The sequence below is a fragment of the Sesamum indicum genome, linkage group LG10 (genome assembly GCF_026168435.1).
Source record: "Sesamum indicum cultivar Baizhima isolate 11 linkage group LG10, ASM2616843v1, whole genome shotgun sequence".
Lineage (NCBI taxonomy): Eukaryota > Viridiplantae > Streptophyta > Magnoliopsida > Lamiales > Pedaliaceae > Sesamum > Sesamum indicum.
This window is the reverse complement of record NC_142666.1, coordinates 20,808,779-20,834,561: the sequence shown is the minus strand read 5'-3', so window position 1 is coordinate 20,834,561 and position 25,783 is coordinate 20,808,779. Positions and strand designations below refer to the sequence as shown.

General features: G+C 36.0%; 4 protein-coding genes and 1 long non-coding RNA gene across 8 annotated transcripts; 2 read left to right on the top strand and 3 right to left on the bottom strand.

The window, feature by feature from the left end:
• Positions 1–4,547: 4,547 nt before the first annotated feature.
• EMB269 (GTP1/OBG family protein) lies at positions 4,548–9,254 on the bottom strand. Of its 2 annotated transcripts, none has more exons than XM_011092627.3 (7): positions 7,869–9,254; positions 6,937–7,210; positions 6,414–6,699; positions 5,879–6,038; positions 5,442–5,550; positions 5,057–5,177; positions 4,548–4,903 (listed from the first exon to the last, which is right to left on the bottom strand). In XM_011092627.3, the coding sequence occupies exons 1-6, from the start codon at positions 8,930–8,932 to the stop codon at positions 5,097–5,099; spliced, it is 1,974 nt and encodes a 657-aa protein (XP_011090929.1). In that variant the 5' UTR covers positions 8,933–9,254; the 3' UTR covers positions 4,548–4,903; positions 5,057–5,096. The 2 variants fall into 2 exon arrangements, with proteins under 2 accessions (XP_011090929.1, XP_011090928.1); XM_011092626.3 differs by having other exon boundaries at positions 4,548–4,900.
• Positions 9,255–9,406: 152 nt separating this feature from the next.
• LOC105171488 (proline-rich receptor-like protein kinase PERK3) lies at positions 9,407–11,957 on the bottom strand. The gene is made up of 7 exons (XM_011092625.3): positions 11,340–11,957; positions 11,022–11,248; positions 10,606–10,732; positions 10,460–10,531; positions 10,172–10,355; positions 9,953–10,085; positions 9,407–9,844 (listed from the first exon to the last, which is right to left on the bottom strand). Exons 1-7 carry the CDS (start codon positions 11,491–11,493, stop codon positions 9,599–9,601), a joined length of 1,143 nt encoding a protein of 380 aa, XP_011090927.1. The 5' UTR covers positions 11,494–11,957; the 3' UTR covers positions 9,407–9,598.
• A 1,317-nt stretch (positions 11,958–13,274) lies between these two features.
• On the top strand, positions 13,275–13,935 carry LOC148786772 (uncharacterized). Its single transcript, XR_016068022.1, has 2 exons — positions 13,275–13,379; positions 13,464–13,935. It is a non-coding gene; the product is annotated as an uncharacterized LOC148786772 (long non-coding RNA).
• A 1,009-nt stretch (positions 13,936–14,944) lies between these two features.
• LOC105171487 (RING/U-box superfamily protein) lies at positions 14,945–18,524 on the bottom strand. Of its 3 annotated transcripts, none has more exons than XM_011092624.3 (5): positions 18,081–18,523; positions 17,258–17,392; positions 17,031–17,088; positions 16,385–16,638; positions 14,945–15,799 (listed from the first exon to the last, which is right to left on the bottom strand). In XM_011092624.3, the coding sequence occupies exons 1-5, from the start codon at positions 18,389–18,391 to the stop codon at positions 15,730–15,732; spliced, it is 828 nt and encodes a 275-aa protein (XP_011090926.1). In that variant the 5' UTR covers positions 18,392–18,523; the 3' UTR covers positions 14,945–15,729. The 3 variants fall into 3 exon arrangements, with proteins under 3 accessions (XP_011090926.1, XP_020552695.1, XP_088742395.1); XM_020697036.2 differs by having other exon boundaries at positions 17,258–17,433; positions 18,081–18,222; XM_088886269.1 differs by lacking the exon at positions 17,258–17,392 and having other exon boundaries at positions 18,081–18,524.
• Positions 18,525–19,368: 844 nt separating this feature from the next.
• Positions 19,369–25,653, top strand: APC7 (tetratricopeptide repeat (TPR)-containing protein). Its single transcript, XM_011092622.3, has 18 exons — positions 19,369–19,526; positions 19,660–19,728; positions 19,821–19,871; positions 20,384–20,530; positions 20,617–20,679; positions 20,882–20,997; positions 21,448–21,532; positions 22,266–22,325; positions 22,628–22,673; positions 22,761–22,834; positions 23,506–23,556; positions 23,631–23,831; positions 23,909–23,953; positions 24,115–24,208; positions 24,349–24,494; positions 24,785–25,014; positions 25,194–25,254; positions 25,404–25,653. The coding sequence occupies exons 1-18, from the start codon at positions 19,458–19,460 to the stop codon at positions 25,488–25,490; spliced, it is 1,695 nt and encodes a 564-aa protein (XP_011090924.1). The 5' UTR covers positions 19,369–19,457; the 3' UTR covers positions 25,491–25,653.
• The last annotated feature ends 130 nt before the right edge of the window (positions 25,654–25,783 follow it).

Here is a 25,783-nt window from a genome sequence, read left to right as displayed (position 1 = left end):
CAAATGCTTAATTAATAAAAAAAATAATAATTAGTGGGCCATTTAATTAGAATCAACCTATTTAATTAGCAGTTCCAATAGTATTAGGGGTACTTTTGTTTTTTTTTTTTATGATTTCTTGATTAAGCTTTGACATGCCTAAATGGCATTGGAAACAACATAAGCCCATATGTTATAATCAAAGGGGTCAACTCCTTTTTGTCCTTAAAACATTTCAAAATCCCATGATGCTCACCACTTCTGTCTTAAATTGTCTTTTCACCTCAACTAATAATTGCATAAATTTTTGAACAAAACCTAAAGTATTTGTGTTTAATGCATGAATTTTATTAACTACCATTCTTTTAATTTTATCTTTAATTAAGTATGTTTTAGTTAGTAGATTAAATATAATTTTTTTCAGGCCCTTTATTTCTTTATATTAATGAAACTTATATTTTGAAATCAAATTCTATATATATAATTATGAGAAATTAATTTACATGGTTATGTGTTTAATTATTATACAATTTAATATGAATTTTTAATAAGTTTCTATCCTTTTAGTGTGACATGGACTGGAGTCATGGACAAAATCTATGATCCCTTGACTCCTCCACTAACTATTTTCAAGAGTTTAATATGCAAAGATAACATGAATGCCACCAATTCATCTTAATCTCTATGGACAATTCTTTTTAATTGTTTTTCCCTAATTATGCATCTTTACATTGTTAAAAATAATGTAATGGTTCACTTATTAAATAATATGATAAATTATATTAATATCCCTGATGTTAAATTTAAATGTACAAATACCCTATCAATTTTGCAAAATTACAAATGCACTCATCGCTGTTGTAACTGTAATTACAAGAACACCCCTATTCAGTGACAAAAATTTACACAAACGTTCTCTAATGTACTTTATACTAACACCCCCTCAAAAGTATAGCTATAATTTTATAAAGAACATGAGATGTTTGTATAAGTAAATCAAGATTTAGAGGCGTTTATGTAATTTACTCGATTAGCATCTTTAATTAGTCAAAATTTTCAGTAAATCTATTCTTTTAAAGCTAATTTATTTCAACTTTTTGCCAAACTTCCCCTAAACAAAATCAAAGAATGCATAAAACCAGTGATTTACACTGTTTTTCTTCCCTTTATGAGAAGGGTTTGCTATACAACTTTTTCAACACCAGAAAAGGATGTGATCCACTTGGTTTTAAAATGCATAAATAAATATATAAGTATTTGTTAATCACATAATTAGCTCTTAAACTCCTTGGAATAAATTAAAATTTAAATTGAATTTGATTCAAGAAATACTAGAAATGAAGTGGGGGCCTCTTTTTCTTTTTCTTTTTTTTCCCTACTGCAAAAAAAAAAAAAAAAAAAAGGGTTCAAATCCTGACAAGAGAAACTGGTTTGGGTCAGATGGGAATTTTGCACAATCTCCAAAACAATTGCACACACTTTTGTCTAAATATTTACAAGGCCATCCGGAATTTAGGGAAAAAGATTATGACATTCTAAGGAGAGTGTAAGGACTAAGGACCTGCACTTTGACCACATTTGACAATCAAACAATTTTGTTTTTCTTCCTTCTTTTTGACCAATTCTACAACATATATATATTATTGCCTTATTGGACAAGGATCATTAATTTTAATATTCTCAATTACAATAATTCAAACATCAAAATTACCCGTTGAATACACATAAACGGTATATTTGCATTGTAATTTCGTCATAAAAGCAATCGTTGCTGCACACATATTCAACAATTATATCCCTAATAATTATCAGAAAAAATATTATTGCCATTATCAACCAACCTAAGCGCGTATATGCGACTTCATGATATTGTTTGCGTTCTTCATAATTGACTATAATAATTATACACATATATATATAATTGTAGCTCTTATGATGATGATTTTGAGGTACTCGAGGTTAATTAATGAGAGGAATTTGGCATGATGGAGTATTAGAGAAAAATGAACAAGTGTGTATTTTTATTTTTTAATTTTTTTTATATGGTTGTTCTTTAATTATGAAGCACTATAATGATTGGGAAAATGAAATGTAATCATAAATTGATCCCTTTTACTATTATTTGAGAAGATGGTTTGTATATATGTGATAATTAATGAGGATTGGATTGGAAATCACAAATTCCTTCATATCATTTTCTCTTCATGCTTGTTATCATACTCCTTGACTCAAATAGTCCCATAATCTCATGCTTCATTTCATTATAATCCATGTCATCAATTCTTTTTTTGTTCTTGTAATTATTATTATGATAAAGCATGTTTCATGTTTTATAGTGGGATTTTTTAATTTTACTACTCTAGGATTAGGGTTTGATCGCAACTACATTTGTCATTTTATTAATTTGTCGTTTTAAAAAAGGAAAAATTGCATCGAATTTTCTTGAGGTTTGATACAATGATATGTACTCCTCATTTGGAAAAATATTTACATCTTTGGTACTTTTTTTGTAATATTTGAATAGTAAGATGGAATTGTCAAGTTTACCTTTATTGAAATTTTATTTTTTTTGAAAATATAAAAGGAATGATGTTGGATGGATGTTATTATAAAAAAAAATTAATTTATTAATGAATGTTATTATAAAATATAGGAAAAGTTACAACGACCCCTGTGGTTTGTTATAATTACAAATACTCTTTTGTTGTTTGAAAAATTATCAATATTTTCTGATTTTAATGAACGTCTGATCAATTAACCTAATTCCTATGGTTTTCATTCATTTTTTATGGTGAACTGACCAAAATGCCATTATGGATTAAAAATTATAATTTTATTTAATTTTTTTTATGGACTATGTGGATATGTTTTTTTTATAATTTTTAAAATTTTGCCATCTATCTCGTTCGATTTTTTTATTAATTTTTTATTTTAAGAAAAATACAGTAAAGATAAAATTGACAATTTCATGCCTCTATCCAAGGATTACATAATTTCATAAAATATTAGGGGGGATTTGTAATTTTCAAATAACGAGGAGATATTCATAATTACGCCAAATTTCAGCAGAGTTCGATGTAATTTACCCTAAGATATATATAAAAAAAATTAAATAATATATAAAATTATAATTCAAAATCCAACCAACATTTTGAATTATTCAATAAAAAATTTGGACGAAACCTCAATAAAAATGTGAAAGATAACAAACGGACATTATTATTAAAGAGTGTTTGATAATTTTTCAAAAAAAACAAAAACTTTTACCCTTAAAAAAATAATGTACAAGAGGTAGAGGATTTCACACACTAACACACGCTGACTATTGGCAGGAAACACGTAGCCGGATTATGTGACCAAATTCGACGATTACCCAGCCAGAAACAACATGCTTGCACCGCCACGTCATCCGGCAATCTGAGAGAGAGCCATGTTGAGTTGACACGTAAGCACTGTTCCCGTTGTAATCCGGTGGGGCTCTGCCCACTGACGTGTCGATCAGGGAGAGCCGTCTTGGGTGCCACGTCGGCATGAGTGGCACTGCACTGCAGACAGCCAGGGTAGGTACGGAGTGCATTGGGTGGGGTACGTGTCTGAATGTGAGACGTGAAGCGCGGCGCAGGGAATAAGAATAATGATGGATTGGATGGTGATGGTGGTGATGATGATGATACGAGGTTAATTTTAAAAAATGTTTGGGTGTGGGAGGGCGTAGGGTGAAACTGAGGGGTTACCAGAAACAGTAAAAGTGAATCTGGAGTGTGGGCCAGAGTCAAAGATTGTGGTACTCTGTCCCATGCATTAGGGTACAACCAACCACATCATCAGATTTGCTCCCTCCCTCCCTATCTTTCCTCATATATTCTCATTCTTTTTAATTTTAATTTCATATTTTTATTATTAAGTCTCAAATTATTACTAAAATTAAACTCTTAAAGCATTAGGAACTATAGAATTGTAATTTTAAACCAATAAATCATTTAAAATAAGTAAAAATATTTTCTTTTAAAAGTTAATCATATTCTAAATTGAACTCCTAGCGTATATAGCTTAATAACACGACGAATTCCATCTATTTATTTTTATTTTCCCTACTTGTCGGCGATATTTAAAATAATTTTTTATTTTTCTCGTTGAAATGTCTATAGTTCTAGGCTTGTCATAAATTATATTGACACATACTGAGATTAGATCCAATTACATACTTATTGTCTTTAACAAAATTATAAATACATCTTTTAAAATTATCGTTGTAATTACACATACAACTTCTACGCTCTCTATTCAATAACAGAACTTAACACAAACACCCTATATGCAACATATCAACAGGTGTACTTATAATTTTATAAAGTACAAAAAGTGTTTGTATAATTACGCCTAACCTAAAGAGATACTGATGCAATTTACTTAAATTAAATTAGATCCATATCTAAAAGAATATGAACCAACAATTTTATCATCATACAAATTACTTAATAGAGTGGCGGTAGTCCAATGGGCTAACTAAGAATTAGCCCAAGGAGAGTTCTTATTGAGAAGATGCATCCCATATATTATATTACCAGTTGAAAATTTCCAAGATTGGGATTTCATAGGTTTGGATCCAACAGCAAATATATTGGGATTTCATACACTTACTAACATCTACATGCTCGGCTGACGCTTCATCTGTTCATAAGTCCACACCCATGCATGCAACTCTCGGACAATGCATCCAAAGATTAGAGACGATGTTAAATGAATGCAACAAAGGTGTGTCTCAAACTCTCTCTCTCTCTCACTCAATAACTTACGCTTTCAAATCTTCTTCTCATCCCTGCTCCATGGTCCCTTGTTTACCTCTTTGCTCAACTCCAAGACTAAAGCTCTAACTCCAGGCAGTGGGAAAATGCTAATCTTTGGGTTCATTCAGTTCTGCCTTCTTTCCGGAAATAATGGAAGGCGGTTAATTTTTATGAACGCAGTATTTCAATTGTTAGAATTATTTCAGATATAGACGTGTAACTACACTTGTGATGTAGTAACTTGAGGTTGAAGTGAACTATTTGAAGCACCAAGAATCACGAAGCCATACCTTTTGATAATTTGACCTTGAGAGATGATCTGAATGCAAGTCATTCAACTGATTCTGCTGCCCATTTCTTCCCACTTGTTGGGCCTGACGAGTCTGGAGCATCGTGCCACACCAGCTCCATCTAGTAGTGACAAGAGATGAACGTGTGAGGCCTTAAAAGATTTCACATACAAAAGATGTCTGAAAGCAAAAATTACAATCTTTCTAATTCGTTTTCTACAACAAGGATCATAGTAGACTTTCATTATCATGTATCGATTATGGAAGTTGTGTGCCAAGTTACAGGAAGAGAAGCTGTTGAAAGAATTTATCAACTATAAGCAAGCACTAATTCCGGTTGAACCACTCTATTGGGCGATCGTGTAATACAAAAGTTTGGACATACCCCTCCAACAATGACAGTATCACCCTCCTTCACGCCTAGCTTCATGAGGGATTTATTAACACCACATGCCTCAAGAACATGTTGAAATCTTCGCTCGGAATCTTTGTATCTGCTCAAAGGAAATATAAAAGAAGAAAATTTGAATATAAAGGGACCATTGCTCAATCATATATGGAGTCTTGTACTTGGTAAAATTGCAGGTATTCATTCACAAAAGTTGAATGTGGCTCAGAAAATCATATTTCTTATCGTAAACTTAAACCCAACCAATTTGATCTCAAGCATTTCAACAGAAAACAATTTGACTGACGTCGGGCTCAAGACATACCTAACTCCCGCAGTCAAACAAGATCTGTCTTAGACATGACTATAACTCATAGAAGCGAAAGGAGAGGGAAGAAAAACTAAAGATTTAAGTTGTCGAAATAATATGATACCTCCAGTTGGTCATTTGGACAAAACGCTGCAAGCCTGCTCCCATCACATGCCATGTTTTGGTGCTGCTATCGTGTGAGATCTCAAACTCACTTATAGGAGCTGCGCGCTGCTTCTGCATCATATCAGCTACGTAATCCAAATCTGTTGGATCCAGTATACCTGGAGAGACATACAAAGAATTGAAACAGTGTGTGAATGCAAAACTAAAGAAAGAAGGATCACATTCCATGTTCAAATGAATGAAACAAAGTTCTAGGAACAAACATAATCTTCTTAGATAAATTCTTGGCATCATCAAATGTATCTTGCTGAAAAGAATGAATTTTGACAAATGTAACCTGATAACTAAATCAAGAAAAGAAAGCCATGTTATGCATGGCTCAAACAATTAGCACGAATAGGGTCCAGGTCAATGGATAAGGTATAAATATACGAGGCAGAGACATGATGAACATACACAAGTAATGGTGTAAAAACTAAAACATGTAAAGAAAATTGTAAACCCTCGACTGGCATTATTATATCGTTTCTGACCTTCTTCTTTGTTTGCTGCATTTTTGCATACAAGCTCATAAGCAGAATTTGTGACTTCCTGGGTGCCATTTCCAGTAACCGCACTCATACAAAAAGGTTCAATGCCACGAGCTTGCAGTGCTTCCTTGAACGATGGCCAATTTTCAGATGCCTCTGGTAGATCCATTTTGTTGTATGCTACTATATAAGGCTTTTCAGCAAGTTCAGGGCTAAACATCTCCAGCTCTAGGCGAACAGCATCAAACTCGTATTCTGGTTGCTCTGATGAACCATCAACTATATGCACCTAAGTCTCCAGGTGGGAAGTTTCTAAATTAGTTGCTAAGTTAGCATAAATTTTCTACACATAACTAGAAGCCTGGGCCTTGACATCCAAACACAGGAGAAAATTTTCAAGTTAAGTCGACTGGGAAAACAAACATAAATCCGATAAGAGTGCTGCCATTTGCAGATGCAGTTAATTGACCACAGAAAAAGAAGAAATCTAAGATTGTCAGAAGAATAGAAGTTGGATAGACTGTACCAGAACTGAACATCTCTCCGTATGCCGTAGAAACTCATGGCCTAACCCAAAACCTCGATGAGCCCCTTCTAATAGTCCAGGCAAATCTGCAACTACCATTGTGGCATCATAATCAAAAGAAACAACACCAAGATTTGGAAGCAAAGTTGTGAAGGGATAATTTGCAATGGCTGGCTGAGCAGCACTGATTACACTAAGAAACGTGCTTTTCCCAGCATTTGGAGCTCCAACAATCCCAACATCTGCTACCAACTTCAGCTCCAACTCTAGCCACCTGTTCAGAAACAATAAATATTTACGTAAAAGGAATACTTTGTAAAGAGATATTAAACCTAAATTTGGTAACAAATATACAGTGAAGGGCCAGCAACTGTAAGGTGACAATGAATTGGAGAAGTTATAATATCCATTTGCTTTGTATTAAGACTAAATTTATGGTGCTGAGAAACTGAGTGGAGATGAAATTAAACACGAACTAACACCAGGAGCTAATTTCAGAAATCAAAAGAACACATTTAAAAATAAGATGGTGCGTGAAGAAAAGTTGAAGGGAACCAGGCACATCCAGGTCAAGTTGCTCCCAAAGAGATTCGTCTTGAAACAAGAAGAAAAATAACAACTCAGATACCCAGATTTAGCACCAAAGACTTGTATGATGACTCATAAGAGTGTCAATGAATTTCGCTACACAAAATTTGTTCATAAACTGAAAGAAAAATTTCTTAAATTTGATCCATTGGGCACTTATGCTTAACATTTTTTTGGTAAGTTACTGATGAGCTAAAAACCACACCGCTCCGGTATGTGGACAGGAGGCAAGCACATAGATATATGTACAGAGCAGCATCCACTGCCCCATTTTACACAAGCATATCATACAGAAGAAACAAACATACATTAACAACAGAATTTCAGTAATCAAATATACTTACATTTCAGGCCCTTCTTCTCCATTCTCTGCAATCTTGGGCACCTTATTCATTCCTGTCTTAAACGACGCATTGCCCCTCCCACCTCTACCTCCTGGCAACAACAATGCCCTCTGCCCTGGATGCAACAACTCAAACAGCACATCACCACCACTCTCCCTCACAACGGTCCCTGGGGGCACCTTAACCACCACATTCTCACCCTTCGCCCCGTTCTTCTGCTGCCCCTGCCCGTGGCTTCCTCTCCCAGCCCGAAAATGTACACTCTTCCTGAACGGCAACAATGAATTCATAGCACCATCAACCTCCACATATACATTCCCACCCCTCCCACCATCCCCACCTGATGGTCCCCCTAAAGGCACAAACTTCTCCCTCCTAAAAGCTACCACCCCATTTCCCCCATCCCCTGCTTTTACGAATATTTTAGCCCTATCAAAACATCTCATCACCGCTGGAACCCCTTTCTCTTTCTCTTTAGTTCCATCTTCTTCTTCTTCAACTCCTTCACTCTCAAACACCATTAAACCTTCTTCCCCGTCAAAATCGTCTTCATCATCATGCTCATCATCCGAACCAACTTCATAAAGTTCAAACCTTCCGTAATCAAATCTCATGTTCTTGCCACTCCTCTCATCATTTCCCTCATTCTCATCATCAAGATCATCAGTCACCTCATAACCCTCATAGCCAAGACCCAAATTTTCCTGACTAATACCATTTCTTGAATCAAACCCATATTTTTCTCCAAGCTTCTCATCAAGTTTCCTAGTTGTAGTAGCTGCGGGGTTAGAATCGGAAAGCTTAATCTCTTCACTAAGTGATTGTGAAGCTAAATTGTCGAAGATAAAATCATCTTTCGGAGGTAAGCGGGTGAAAGTTGTAGCATCTCCACCTTCCACGGCACTGGAGTGGAGCGCCGGCGGCGGGTAACTTAGAGATTTTAACTTCCGGGTTTTCGGGTTTTTGTTAGAGGGGCGTTGCTTGTTTGAATTGGTTTGCGGGCGAGATGAAGAGAGTGGTTTGAAATGCAAAGTGGTCGCTGAAAATACAGTGGAAAATGCCATAAATGACGGATTATGGTGTTTGCTTGGAGTATGAAATGGAGAAAGAAGAGATTTTTTTTGGAGGGAGTGGATAATTGGAGTTTTGCTGATGACCTTAAAAATTGCACATCTATCTTTATACTTCCCAAGAATAGCATTCAAGTCACTTCCTATTTTTGTTTTTTCTGTTAAGTCACTCAAATTTCATGATATGATGTGAAGGACAGCAAGCACAAAAGCCATCTCAAACTGAAAATTGACATTTTTACACGAGGTTAAGATTTAACAACGACAGAAGGATGAGGGGTTGGCATCAGTTGCTGTTGGAACATAAGTGTATTAGCATCTGTCTTTTCTTTCTTACATTTTGGGCTATGGAAATCTTTTACCCTGAACAAAGTCTTGAGGAAAGTAGAAAGGAAGCTAAAAGGCTTGATAGCATATTACTAGGATCCTATGTTAGACATAAATCATGCTCGCTGATAACTGGTCTAATTGTGGCAAAATGGAAGAAACAATTTATACAGATTAGGTATGTTCCATTATCTCCACTCTATGTTTTCCTTCCCCTCTTGTTTCCAGCAGGAAAAGGAAAAGTAGAGGGAAAACTATATAACACAGCCATGATATAACTTCTACTTATGCCTCCTCAATATTTGCTTATCTTCTTCATCTTTCTCACTCTCATTATGTGAACAGTTGGCTCCCGAGAGTGACAGTTGCCATTCCTTCACCCATAACTGTCGTCCGTGTCATCTCCTTGTCGAGTATCTGATCAAGCTCCAAGACTACATTTCCCATTCTCGGTCTCTCTCTCCCAGGGAAGCTCATGCATTTTAGCATTAACCTGACAAGATCCCTCATTCCTTCTGCTGTGAAGCTCCCGATCAAGCGGTAGTCCACTAAATCGTTCAAACTTAGATGTTCTTGGACCTATTTAAATTTACGAAAAACCAGTGTTATTGTTACAAAATTTTGTTACTGGAATCTGAATATACACGTGGACCAATAAAGAGGTTGTGGAAAAGGTTCTCGGTGTACCCATTTAAGTATGCTATCATTTGATAGGAAGGCCTCTTTTTCGGTAGCCTCCTTTCCGGATATGAGCTCCAAAAGGAATATGCCAAAGCTGTATATGTCGTTCGTGTCATGGAACGCCTCGTGTAGTCCTAACCTAAGCATATGGCAGATGACATATCAAGGCATTGATAAGGCTAATTCCCATGCCCAAATCAGAGAATGCAGCAAGAATTAGTTTACTCTGGATCCCTGAATGCATTGAAGGAACTTGAGCTGGATGAACCAGCATCTTCAATTTTCTCTAGTAGTTTTAACACCCCAGCATCTGCAACTTTTGCGATGAAATTCTCATCAACCAAGACATTAGCTGTCTTAAAGTTACTGTGAACTACTGGAGGTTGTAGGCTGTGCAAATGACGTAAACCTGATATGGTGGAAAAGTAGAAAGAAAGAAGAGATGATTCAGTTTACCTTGTGTTTATACTTGAAGAACTTAGAGAAAAGTTCTGGAGATCTTTATGATGATACCTTTAGCTGCTCCAATTGCAATGGATAGCCTTTGCTTAAATTCTAGCTTTGTGATTGAATCTTTCCCAGTGTCTATTGAGTAAAATATTCTAATTATCATGAATTTTAGATGATTATAAGCAATTCTAAATATAGAGCCATATTACCATATAAATGACTACACATGCTGCCGTTGGGCAAGTACTCAAAAACTAGTATCTGGGATCCTTTTTCCTGACAGGAGCCTAGAAGCTTAACCAGATTGCGGTGCTGAATTGCAGAGAGATAAGCCACCTGTGATCACATTGCCAGTCTCAGAGAAAATCAAACATTTCTAAGTCCAGATAATCCAGAGAAAGAAATTCTATGTTTAGAAACCATTTACATATATTCTTCCCTCCAGTGAATAATAAACTAGCAACCTTTGATAGATATGCGTGACGGTGCGTTTTTTACTTTTTCATTTATAAATAGTCTCATCCTGAGTACAAAAATTAGAAAGGATATAAGCACGTAAAAGGCCTTCGCAATTAATTGAGTTCCCGGTTTACTGGTGATGTTTAGTTCTAATCTTTTTGCATACCTCCTCAGTAAATTCTTGTCGCGGATGACCACTGCGTCTTTTGATGGCAACAACAGTTCCATCATTGAGCAATCCTTTAAAAACTAGCCCGAAAGTTCCAAATCCTATGAGGTTGTTCTCATTGAACTGCCTGCTGGCTTGCTCCAGCTCTTCGATTCTGAACTCCCTTGCTTTATTATAAGGTCCGGGTAGAGGTGGAACTGCAGTTGGACCTCTTTTCAACTCCACTGAGGCAGCATAATTAAGCATGTAAAATTAACAGAAATATTAGGAGAAGAAGGAAGAAGTGATTCGGCAAAGTTGGTAGCCATTAATTACCAACTGCAGATGGATCTGAAGAGCCTGTTTCCGAATCTTTGTTTGACAATTTTCTGCACCGCAACATGAAAAACCAGACTAAAAAAATGGCTAGGCCTAAAACTGTTAGCCCCCCTCCTACTACTCCACATATAGCTGCAAATGAACTTCCCATCTGGTGTAGCACCCTTTCTTGTCTTTAACAGATCTGAACATTGAATCTAATATCGTAGAACAGTTGTGTTATCGTGTATCAATGTACCCAAGAAACATTAAACATTTCATCTGTGTTCCGATGGAACAATTCCAACATTGAAGACCCTTGATCAAGTTGTCCTCTTGATGGAAGTTTCACATGTTTGCTATGGTTTCTGTTAGCAATTCAATGGCTTTTAAAGTGGTCTTTCTGCTCAAGGGCTCTCAGAAATACAGAAGTGGCTGATCTCAGGCATCAACTTGGGAAACAGATACTAAGTAAAGAGAAATGCTGCCAATCTCTATTGCTGGACAACTCACAAGCTTTGCATGGTACCCCACTCTGCTGTCCACTCTGCAAAATGTAGAGTCCCACATTCTTTTCTCCTTAGGAAAAACAATCCTAGAATAAAAACATGCTTCTGGCTGTTGAGGATGTCACTCTCTATTGGGTATTTGGTGGGATTTATTTTTCATTTGGTGGGATTAAGGATAAGTAAGGTGATATATCAAACAATATAAAAAAAAAAAAAACTCAAGCTGATAAACCTATATTGCATCTTGGATTCTTACAGCTAACAAATCTTGGTCCATACAAGAACCATTACCATTTTGGCAGTAAGAGCAGTTATTCAGCAAGAAAATTATGTGGGCCAATGAGAAAGTTTGACATAAGTTCACATTTTGGATATTTCTGGGCTTACATTATCTTGAAGATTTCTACACCTCTCAGGATTCTCTACAGCAGTAAATTCCCTTTATCGCAAGTTAGAAACTGTAAATATTTGATCATTTTACAAGGATGTGTGACGGTGATGATATTGGCTTGGCTTGTTATTGTACAAACACTTGAAAGCATTATTATTGAACTAGGCCTGTTAACGGGCGGGTATCGCCTTATCCGAACTTGAACTTAACAAATACACATAGCAATTTTCTATCCATACCCTACCCTATAATATACTCATAGTGTCTTATTCAAATTATACCTAAAAGAATTGGGTAGAGTTTAGGTCTTACCCATATGAGACCCACTTAATTTTATCTCTTTTACAATATATTTAGATTTACATTCAAGTCAAACAATTACGTTACTGAATTAACTTATTAGTGGATTTCCATGACCCGTCTATTGATAAAATAAAATTAATTACTTAAATTTCAATAGGTGCAAATTAATCATCTTTGAAATTTAAAATGAACTTGATTTTGTCCAAATGATAGACCAATATTTATTTCAAATAAGAATCTTAAGTTTGTTCACATAATGGACCGATAATATTAATTGGTTATGAAATCGAGACAAATTCAAAATAAGAATGAAGACATAAGATTTTGTAAAAATAAATAATTAAGTATAATATATCTAACTTTCATTTAAATCTTTCAAGTATCATTTCAATTTGCATTTGCATTCAACTTTGATTTGATAATTTTTTAATAATTTCACTTAAACAACATTTTTTGGGTATTAGACTATATCAATACTCATGGACATTTTAGGGTATTAGACCCTATCCATACTCAATCATTTAATTTCATGGGTCTAGGTAGAGTCTCTTACCCACTGGGTAAAGTATAAGTATGGGTATAAAAGTTATTTTTTGGGTATAAATAGGATAATATGCTACCCATTAACAAGCTGACAAGCCTATATTAAACCAAATCAAGAAATGTAAATTAATTATGAGATTATGTTTCCCAGTCATTTTTCCCACCATTCACTCTATTCTTTGGCTTCTCTTTTTGTCACTGACCTGGACAGAAAGTCGTGACTTCCTATTTCTATATATAAGATGAGAAACTTCCTGTCAGCAGATGATGACAACTGAGCCAAGAAAGAAATTACTGAAGCAAGACATGCAGGTTTTCAGCCCCTTATCTCTGTTTGCTTTTATTATAAAGAATATCACTCATCTTTTTGCAAACTAAACAGGCTGTATTATACAGAAAGTTGCACCGCTGTCTGCTCTAATCAGACTGGTTCTTGCTGGCCATTTCTTGAGCTGTACTGCCACCCATCCCCCCTCCCCGACACACACACTGAGTCAGACACCAGACCAAGTACATTTTGTCATACGGCTTGGGATTGGGCCGGGAAGAAGAGGGTCAATCACAATTGATTGTACATGAATAAGTGTAATTGCTCTTGGAGTCGTCAAATTACTTCCTAAAGTTTACCCCAATGTATAGACCTCAGGAGGGGTGTGTGTCTGTGTGTGTGTGTAGAGAGAGAGAGAGAGAGATGGGTGGGTGATGTGGGTATCTAAAAACAAATATTGAGAGAGATGGGTGATGTGAGTATCTTAAAACAAATATTCTTTGGATCTGCTGTCTGGAGTGTTGGAAGCAAGTAGGGATGTTTGTGCATGGGACTGGTTGCTAGCGAGCGTACCCAAAAGTTGTTTTTCTCAAGATTTCATATGTGCATTGTGTCGCAGTTATTTTTGTAGTGAGTATCATCGCTTTCTGCATTGCTGATTTATACCGGAAAAGAGATCTAGCAATCAAGTGGTCCTCAAAACCATTAAACATGGTTTTGTTTTCTTTTGCATACTCAATAACACTTCTACCTCATCTTCCTCTCAATTTTAGACCCCCTTTCCTTTATCAACTGACCCTTGTTTTCACTGTGTGAGAAAGACATAAACATATTTGCCCATCTGCTGATGATGTCGCCAATTAAAATCCTCATCATCATCACCACATAGATTCTAAAGGAAATAGTAAAAAGAAAGAAAAGGGAGAGAGTAAAACAGCTAGCAAATCTGAAATTTGTACCATGTTGCAAAAACCGTACATAATATGTACTGTCTGAAATTTCATCTCACGTGGATAGTTACAAAGGAATCTTTTGCTGGCATGGTGTGTTTTTTCAAGGTGAATTCGCGTGACCTTTCATGAAAAAGATATGCCTCTTGTCCTCATGCTACTAGTTGCTGAGACAAAGATCCTTCATTTTCTTGCCTTCCAATGATGCACGAAAAGCTCTTCAAAAATATTGTTTCTGGTATTATATTCAGCATTATATCTACGATGATTCCTGGAAGATGTGTTTCATACAAGAGTTCTTTTAGGACAATTTTAAGTCACATTATGTTAATATTGTCGTATTACCAAGTACTTTCTAGTGCGCGTGTTATTGAGTTCTTCTTGCACTTAAGCCAATGATAACTGGTTTCTTCAAACTAAAGAGCTGCACTTGAAAGGAGGTGGGCTGCGGAGGGTCCTCAAGGAAGCGAGGCAATTTTTGCTTTATGCGTTTCCAGATAGCACTCTGGTACACTGAATCAACAATGTTTCTTGCCTGTGTCGAAGACATCAATTACTATAAGTTCATGATTCCATTTATTATTTTTTTCCTTGTATTTTGGCAGCAACAAACCCCACCTGCCTACTGATTACGAGCTTAAGATCCCACATGTTAAACGTCTCCTGAAGAAAACTGATTTGAGCAGGAGTGCAAGAATGCAGTATATGTTTTGACTGAATGAGAATATATGCTTTTGTTTCTACCTTTTGTGCAGTGCCAAAAAGTCGCTACTAAGATTTATAAGCTCTGTGTAAGCCTTCTTGCAGTTCTTCCTGGAGCACATTTCTTCTCTACTAAAAATTCGTATTTCTATTGGTGCGCTTACAACTGATCAGCCTGTCATCAGTCTGTATTATTGACAAAGGCTCAGCTGGTTTCACCATATCCCAGATCTCTTCACATAAACTTTCATCAAGAGATCCTAGTTTGCTGCCTCGATCATAGTCCTCTTCTTCATGATTGGAACAATTACTCAACTTCAGATAACAAGAAGATTATGCTGAAACCAATAGGGATATAGAGCAACTAAGATTATAGTCCACCGATGCATGTATGCTTGGAAGTTCTTCAATTTAGGTGAGCCAATGAATCTAGCAACTTGTGAATCGTAGATTGTGCTGTAGAAACACAAGCAGGACTGCTCACATTGCATCCCAATCTCCAAGCTAGTGCAAAAAAGCTCCCCTTTCATGAAGTATTGGTTCTAGGTTGAACATACTACAAGAACCCAGACCCCAATCCATTGAAGTTAATTGCCAATATGGTAGTCCTGACCATGTTATATGCTCGTTTCACTTGGTCCTGCTGACAAAAGCTCAGATCAAAGTTGAAGGACAAACGTGCAAATCCTGCAAGGGAAATTATCTCATTCACTTCCACTGTCGACAGCACCAAAACATCTCTCTAGTCCACTCCTCTATACACTACAAGTGTATCATATGTTTCCATGGAGAACGAGCTTTCTGCGAAACATCTGCAAGAATTTATCAGTTTTTCATCAGCACGTGATCATAAGAAGCGCAGTTACAATAGCACTATTCATAAGTTATCCCACAAGTCTTTATTTGCAATCAGCTGGATGGGTTAGGAATGGCAGTAGTGGGATTAACTAAAAACTAGGAGTAAATATCATGAGCTGACTGGATCAGTGGGCCCAAAACACTACTGCCAAGTCACTTTGCAGGCTTAGTGTTTAGGTCCATGGTGCAATGACTGGAAGCAGAGTGCACCTGAGGGCATTATCTATTGACGTGGGCATGATGAGTACTAGGGTGTCAGGCTATTGTTGTTATGCTGACTAAAAGACGTGAGGGCTTTTCCAGGATGAATTGTAAGATTGAGTTACATATATCCCATTCAATATGAAGCTGATTTTACCAACTCGTACATAAAGCTTCATCTTTCAAGTGGTGATTTTGGTCAACTACTTTGCCCCAAAGTGGAGCAACAGCTCTAAGTATTGATCCTTAAGCCTGCAACTCAGGTCATGCTTGTGAGCCTGGGTTGTGGCTATGCATGGAAAAAGCAATGATAACAAATGACATTCAAGATAATGTACCTAAGTTCATGCCAAAAGATTTCTGTCTGCTCATGAAGAAAAGGCCGCAGGGGCGCAAGAAATTCATCCTCAGGAACTACTTGGTCTTCAAAGTTTTCATGCTTTTTCTCGTATCTTGTGATGAAAAGCGAGGAGGCAACATGTACAATGATGGTAGGATCAGGATCTGCCAGAATGGCCTGCAGCTCCCTCTGTATCCATGGTTCTATCCTCCTCAATATCATTTCTTTTGCGCCATTATTTCCCATAACTTGCTGCAAATTAAAATGAGGGATTTACTTAGTACTAAGTAGAAATGTATGCATAAGTAAATTGTGACTCTATGATTCATTTTATAAACATCGAATTGCAGTGTCATAACTAATATATGATACACTGTCAACTTGAGTAAGTACATTGTCTAATCTAGCTTATTTCATATGGCAACTACTCCACATACTGAAGAAACTTGCATAGCAGTTTGCCCAATGAGGTACTTCCTTTTTCCGACCCATAATGCAGGTAAGGAGTAACAGTTCAAACTTTCAAATACGATTCAGGGATTTAGTTCCCAAATCGTCAACATTAAGCTTGAATCTCAGAATTCCAAAAGTAACTAGAAGACAACTTCCATAGTTAAACTGACATCGACAGTTTGCAGACCTACCTGCATAAGACCATTCTTGTGAGGGAGAGGAACTGCCTGCAATCTCTGCTCATAAATGCTGGAACAGAAAAAAAAAAAAAAGAAGGAATGCATTTGATAAACACTTTAAGGCTACTTCAAACAATCCAACCATTGACACCAGTTGTTCAGAAAATACAAATAATATGAATCAGAAACATCACCAGAAAGTTTAAAATTTCATGCAAACCACAGTAGCATTACAATACCTAACACGCCATTGTCTAACTCTCTCAGCTATAACATCGGGACTTTCATGACTTAACCAACCAAATGACCGTTGTCTTGGCAACTCTCTTGCTATAGATCGTACTACCGACACTTCCCTGGATCTTTGAATTATCCTGGCAGCAGGAAGTTGGAATGACATTGAAATAGCAGTCCTCTATCAAGCACCGGCAAAGACCAAGAACGGTTACTGATTAAGAAAGTTCTCAGAACCATGCAGAAAATCCCTAGTTAAACAGATGAAACTAGAAGGAAAAAACCTTAGTATGTTTCAAAATGAAGTCTCAGTAGTTAAAATATATTCAACTATAGTTTTTTCTTCTGTGATTTTTTTCTTTCTGAGTACCAATTGGAGGATAAAAGACAATAATAAGAGAAATTTCTCACTCGTACACAGTTATTGTCTTTCATATAGCCAACTATATGAAACTGTATCCAATTCATGATTTCTTCCAAGCATTTCCTTTTAGGTTAGCCGGAATACAATTTTACTTCTCATATTAAATTCTCAAATTATCCCTACTACACTATTATGGCTAGCCATAATTGCGATATATATTTTAGTCCTTTCAGTATTTATCCAGTTAAAAGAATTAGATTTCGAAAGTAAGCTCATCAAAAATCCATTTAAATACATCAGGGAAAGAGTTCAAGAATTGTGCTACATTCAATTAAAATTTCAAACAAAATGATTCTTAAAAAGGTAATCTTTCGGTAATTTTTCGTCGAAGTTAGCTTCAAACCAATTATCAAATGATGAGACAGACAACAACTACGAAGCTTCATCATCCATTTTCAAAGAACCTTCTTTGTTCGAAAAACTGAGCTCTCCGCCTGCGCAGTATCGTGTCGTCGGGGGGAGGTGAACTGACCGTTTTCCACCTGCCAAAAGGCACCAATTTCTCTTCTCGGAAATCCCTATTAATTTTGCTGAACCACGAGCTGAAATCCGCGTTGCAGCAAGGGCACTTCCGCTTGAAATCGCTCCACCTGCGAATGCATCCGATGCAGTAAGCGTGCATGCAGGGATTGATCACAGCCGCCGATCGGACTTCGATTCGGCTCAAGCAAATCGGGCACCGTTTTCCGACCACTGATTCAGCTATTCGGTTCATTGAGGGGGAGAGAGAGAGAGCAGGCGGTGGCTATATTTCCGGGTCGGATCTGACCTGCGATTGAGCCGCTCAAGTAGCATAAAAACTTAGCAACTTGACCCCGAAATTTTCTCCTAACTAATATTTTGCCTCATAAGATTGAGAGTGAACTACCATCCATCATCAGCCGCGTATATTATGAATATTAATTAAAATCTTTTAAAAATAAAATTATTTAAATATTCATTGATATTTATGATAAATTAATTAAACAATAATTTAAAGTAAAATAAAGACCATTTGCTGAAAAATATAAAAGAAAAAACCAATAAGAGACGCCAAAAATAGAACCTTAATTAAAAAATTGAGACGAATAAATTAAATAAATATGATGTCAGTGGAAAGATGAGAGAAAGAAAAAATGGTATTATCTTTTCAAAATTAATTAATTTTTCCAATATATTGAAAAAGAAAAAAATATAATTTAACCCCCTGTAATATTATAAATATACAAATTACCTCCTATGAAAAATAAATTAGCAATTTAACTCATTGTATTTTTTAAAGTTAAGCAATTTACCTCCGTAAACAGGACAATAAATTGCTTCATTTTAAAAAATACAAGAGATAAATTGCTATTTTTTTCATATAAAGTGATTTGTTCATTTGTAATATCACATGAGATAAATTGTATTGAACCATATTAAAAAATATACTATTTTTATTTAATTATATATAGTATGAACTACAATGAAATCACCATTATATAAAAATAAAATATATACATATAATTTTTGAATTTACAAATTTCTCATTCAAAAACTAACCAGCATTTGAATCACACTTGATTGGGTGACTTGTGTAGTTTCTAGCATTTTAGGGGGTTCGTCATCATTTTCCTTTAGTTTAGGATTACAAATCATATTTTCAAAAGAGTTGGGGCAAAGAATGAATTTTCTAAGAATATCGGGGGTCCTTCACGCAATTAAACCCTTCTCAGAACTGCGATTTCAAAAAGAAGAGCGCTTCACTTCACCACTATCAAAACTTCACGCATACACACTACACACAGTACTCCAACTGCTCGATGGATGTACCGAAAGACCAATTCTCCACTCTTCTCGACCACGGCCTATACTCTTCTGCTCAAATCCTGGTGCAGTTCTCGTTAATTGTTGAATTGGCCCCTTTCTTGAGCTAACAATCTCGCTAATTAGACTGTTCTCTTAGTTTTTTGCTCAAGTATTAGCTCTTTGTGGGAAGATAATATGAATTGTTTGTTAAATTAGGGCTGCTTTGCTGTTTCATCGACCTCGATAAATCCTGAGACTAGTCCTCATCTTAAAGCAGAAAGCTTGGTTCGTATTCTATACCATTTTCGTTAGTTTTTTCTGTTTAATCCTTTTGAACTTCCACTGAATTTGTTTTGGTAATGATTCTCTGGTGACAGGTGCTGTATGGTGATTCGCTATTTCGAGAAAAAGAGTATCGAAGAGCAATTGTAAGATTGTACACACTTACATTGGGCGTGCCATTGTGCTGTGCGTAATAGAAGCGAATTTGTGGTGTTGATGCTCTGAATTCTGATATTCGGGTTTTCTAATCCATTTTATAGTACTTTCCTAATATCTCCACATTCTGGAGACTTAATGCAAATTTAAGATGACATGCCCCTGTTCTCTGTAATGGATAAGCTTGATAGTGCGTTTGGATCTGTAGCAATGTGTCCCTGAATGGAAATTGATACAAATTTACAAATCCGAAGATGTATCCTCATTTGAAGCCATAAAATTGGGGTCATGCGCTTGTTGTACACTGCACATTAAATGCCTGTACTAGTCAGTTGTGCAATCATGCATGATACTGAAACCTTGGACATGAAATTGAGTTTGCACATTTTGCTCCCTTGTTTATTAAATTGTTCGAATTCATGATAGAGATGGGGATGCTGATTAGGTTATATTATGTTTATCGATATTTTTCCTTCTTTAAGTTTGTCTCATTTTTGTACAGCAAATATATAAGCAAGCATTGCAATACCACAAAATTCTACCAAAACAAAGTGCAGCAACACCCCCGACAACTAGGAGCTCATTATCAGCATCGAATAGGTCGTCTTCTCCAAATTCTTTTAACACTTCAGCAATAAATGAAAATGAGGTAACACGACTCGTAGTTTACATTTTTGGATGTTTCAATTTGCTCAACTTAGATGGCAATTTGCTTTCTTTGTAAATGCAATACAGGTGAAATTCAAGATTGCGACATGCCACAGCTCTATTGGTGAGAACAGAGCTGCTCTTGCTGAGGTTTGTACTTGTAGCTATTCTTTTGTTTCTTACAAGTTAGTCTTCGGATAATCTATTTTTCCTTGTATTGATATTATATTATATAATTGTCATTGGCTGCAGTCTCTGCTATAATTTTTTGGACTATTGTGCAACTCTAGGCAAAAAGATGAATTATCTATGCTGGCAAAAGCTTTGATATCATGTTATTTTTGTTTGACAGATGGAGGGAATTCCGAGCAAATCAAGGAATCTAGAGATGAATCTTATGATGGCAAAGCTTTACCGCAATTCTAGGCATACACGAGCTGCAGTTGGATGTTATAAGGAATGCTTAAGGTCTGCCACCTCAGTATTCAGTGACAATTTTCTATAATCTGCAGGCAGTTAGACATGTTTCTACTTTTCTGACATATGGAGAAATAAAAAATAGTGATGACCTGGAAGAATTCTAAAGCAGTGTTTTGCTAGTAACTTGCTTTGTCTCAATGCTTAAAGAATTCTTTCTTGCAGAGACGAGCCAATTCTACTCAACCAACAAATTTCTTACGATACAATAGATAGTTTTCATTTGTCCTTTGCAAATTGATGCTTCTTTTGCTTCCCATAGATTTTTCTCTGTTCATGTGCGTACCCTGAACTTCATTTTTATCTTTTTTATCCTTTTTTTATAATTATATTATCTCTCTTTTCCCTCTCTGTGGGTGTGCTCAGAATATCTGTGACTGAGCTTGTCTATTTTCTGCCTTCATAAAACTATTGGAGCAATGTCTGACAAATACCATACAGGAATTCGCCCTACATAATTGAGGCTATTATAGCTTTGGCTGAATTGGGTGTCTCCACTAAGGACATTTTGTCATTGTTTCCTCAGGTACGATTGATAAACTTTGATTTTGTATATGTCTTTTATGTTTTCGTACTGTTTCTATTTTCAAAGATTGGACAGCTTCCAGTTTTAGTAGGAATCTGGTGGTTACTAAACATTTCATGCTGTGATGTCTCCAACAACTTTTTCCAGCTTCGAGTAAATCTTTTCTTAAGTATACTGATCAGAAGATGGCCAGCTCAGGAGAGGACTTAGTTATAGTTCTTTGCTCTGTGATGATTATCTCATGTTTTGCTAGTATGGAGTGTAATTTAAACTTTTTGTGTTTCCTTTGTTATACCTTTAAAGGGGAATAAGTGTAGCAGTGGCCAAATAAGGTTGGGTACAGCCAATAGATTGCCTTCATAGGTAGTTTCCCTGTTAAGGTGCAGTGCTCATGAAGCATAAAGCTAATGCATTTAATTACTCTAGAATCCATTTACTTACCTTAGAGCAGGAATTATCTGAATTTCACAAAGATATTCTTTTAGACAATATCAACTAGCAGTTCTCTGAACTGGTCCACCGACTTCTAGTTTTATTTGAAAACTTATATTGAGTTCCTTATGTAAGTGGCTATATTATGTAAAATGCAATATGGTTTATAAGTTCTTCTTGATAAACATATTCCCAACAGTTCAAAGTCCACTGTTTTTTTCTTGGTACTTTCGACAATGCTCTTTGTTTAATACCAAATTCTAAGTTGTTTACTCTTGAATGTTATTTGCTATCATCTCAGACTCCAAACAGAAGTGGAAGACCTCCATTTGATCATTTTGATTCAAGTCGCTGGTTGCAGGTATTAAGTTATTTTGACAGCTAACATTAGTTTTAATACTTTGGATGTGCATTTATTATGTCTTAATCTGTTTAATTATCAAGATATACTTGGCACATTAAACAGAAGTCCAATTCATATTATTGCCTCCTTTCGATCTATCTAGATTGGAGATACCATTTCCTGATAAGAGCAGCTTGTCCTCAGATTTGGTTCTTAAACATTTTCTTTCAAACATGGTTGTTGTTTTGCATTTCATTGATTATTTCCTAATGGATTTTTCTTGGAACTCTATAATCATATCATCTCTTCTTGCAACACAGCGTTATGTTGAAGCTCAATGTTGCATTGCTTCGAATGATTACAAAGGTCAGGCTATGGCTACAGATTTCCTTCCCATGAACTTCCTTTCCTACTTTTTCTCTTCCTTTTTTTATTTGAGTTTTCTTTTAGCAGGTGGTCTGGAACTGTTCTCCGAACTTCTACAACGATTTCCTAACAACATCCACATATTACTTGAAATGGCTAAGGTTTGTATAACTACATAAGGATGATTCCTAACATTTTTTAAGTGCATGATTCCATGCTTGTAAGTTCCTCATGTTCACTGCTTATAGATGTGTATTTAGTTCCTTGTGGAATGATTCTGCAGATTGTCTTTCTAGCAATCTCTGATACATAACTGATTTATCAGAACCTTGTAAATTAAATGCTGTACGACAACTGAGTTCATCGGTGAAGGTTCTCTCACCACCTAACAAGATAAAGTAAAGAAAGTATGCTGGTGAACACATTTACGGATGTAGTCAATAAATAACTGTTGAGTTTAAGCAAGGCTAAGTAATATCTGTCTATTAATTGACAAAAGTAATAGTTAAGGAAAACAGTTCTCTATCCAGATAATCAAGGAGAATTCTTGCTGGGATCATATTTATTGAACAAAACTTGTGTGGAAAAGACTTTCCAATCTAGATAATCATGGAGAATTCTTTCTAACGTGGGATCTTATTTATTGAAAGAATCTTGTGAAATATACTGAATTATGGCTCTTAATCTCTAAGAGAGGACAAAAGGGGAAAAACTAATCCTTTTTCAGACAGTTTTTTGTTTCAGCTTCAACTGGTTTTACCATTTTCTAATTATGGCAGTCATATAGCATGCCATTTTTATCCCTAATGCTATGTTAATTGCTTTTCTGAAGGTAAAAGCTATCATTGGAAAAAATGATGAAGCCATTCTAGATTTTGAAAAGGTAAGCATTCATTTGTATTCATGTTATAAATTGTCATTGACATAAACAGTAAATATGGGAAATAATTTCTGCAGGTCCGGTCCGTTGATCCATATGTGGTTACATATATGGATGAGTATGCAATGCTTCTTAAGCTCAAGTCTGATCATTCCAAGTTAAATAAGTTAGTTCATGATCTGTTGAACATTGATCCTACAAAGCCTGAAGTTTTCGTGGCCTTATCTGTTCTGTGGGAAAAGAAAGATGAGCGAGGAGCTTTATCTTATGCTGAGAAGGTTAGAATTCTTGTCTTTTAGTTGACTAGAGTGCTGATGCAAATGCTTCATAATCATTATTCAGTAACTATTAACAGAGCATCCGCATTGATGAGAGGCATGTAGCTGGTTACATAATGAAGGTATGGTATCTGTTCTGGATTAAACTGAGATGCCTTGTCTTTCTTTCTTGCTCAACTTTTCATACTAGAAATTCAAGGATTTATTTATGCTGATACATTGTTTGATTTCCGATGTTCTAGTTCCTGGGATTTTTATACCTTGCATTTCTCATGATATCTAGGGGAATCTTTTCTTGTCGATGAATCGGCCAGAAGCAGCAGTTATCGCCTACAGGGGAGCTCAAGAATTGAGGCCTGATCTTCGTTCATATCAAGGCATGATAAGAAACTCTTACAGACATGATACATACACATGTTTTTGGCTTAATTAATAAATCTCAAGTGTTATATTTGAATGAATTTATCATGCAACTATTACAGGTCATAGCATGAATGAAACTTCAACTATATTGCAGGTCTAGTTCGGTCTTATTTGGCCCTCTCAAAGATAAAAGAAGCTTTGTATGCCGCGAGAGAGGCAATGAAAGCGATGCCCCAATCTGCGAAGGCTCTAAAATTAGTTGGGGATGTACATGCTAGTAGCACCAGTGGCAGAGAAAAGGTATATATGGTTGTTGGCTTCTAAATAAAAAAGTTTAACATTCCCATTAAGCTCATATTGTGGGTAAGTAACTTGCTAGGTCAAGTAACTCACCTGTAATTTGGTTTGTTTTCTTTTTGGGATTGAAATGTAACTTAAAACAAATTTAGTCATGAATTTTCTTTGAAACGTTTGGTGGACTTCTGTCTAAGAAACACATCATAGAGCGCCCGCATTTCTTTATTCACATATGCATATTGAAAAGTGGTATCCTAATTGAATTTAGTGATAAAACGGATACCTTACTGCAGGCAAAGAAGTTTTATGAATCAGCCCTCAGGCTGGAACCTGGTTTCCTAGGAGCTGCATTGGCTTTGGCTGAGCTCCATGTTATGGAAGGCCGAAATGGAGATGCAGTCTCCCTCCTGGAGCGATATTTGAAAGATTGGGCAGATGACTCCTTGCATGTTAAGCTTGCTCAAGTGTTTGCGGCTACAAACATGCTGCAAGATGCCCTTTCACATTATCAGGCAGCACTGAGGTAATCCCTCAGCTTTTCCCTTTTCTCTTGGTTCTTCTCTTCTTTTTTGGGGGTCGGGGAACCGCAACACCAACAGTATGTGGCACAATATTTTGCTACCTGAAACTTGAAAATAAAGTAAAAGATGGAAAATAGATCTGCCAGCTTGTTCTAACGACCTATACATGTCTGCATTTCAGGATGAACCCCCAAAATGAAGCTGCCAAAAAAGGACTAGAGCGCTTGGAGAAACAAATGAAGGTTCGTATTGTCTGCTGAACGTTGTCCTTGCATAAATACAAGTAAACAGCATTGTAGTTTCTGCTCGTTGAGGAAAAGCCTGCATTATGTCTCTAGTTGCATGTTATACATAGTTGTTTGACAAGTCCATACCTAATCTTGCTTTTCAGGGAGTTGATCCTGATGCCCCCGAAGAAGATGAGGATAATGAGGTTGATGATGGCGATGGAGATCAGGAAGAGGCTGAACTATTATGATAAACAGGTCAATGGATTGATAAATTTGTTTGATTTGTTGCGTCCTGACCATGAACGTGGTGGTGCACAAAATTACTCGACAGGGAGTGCACATTAACTAGTTCTTATCAGACAAAGAAAATTGTGTAATATCATTATTAAATGTATACCATTGTTCATGCTACTACCTCCCCCTTTCCTATTGGCATCAAAATTTAAAGTTTAATCTTTACTACAGAGTGAAGGTAATGAATAATGATACTGAAAAGTTAGTTTAAACCATCAAGATTCTAAGTTGAGCAATTGAAAACTAA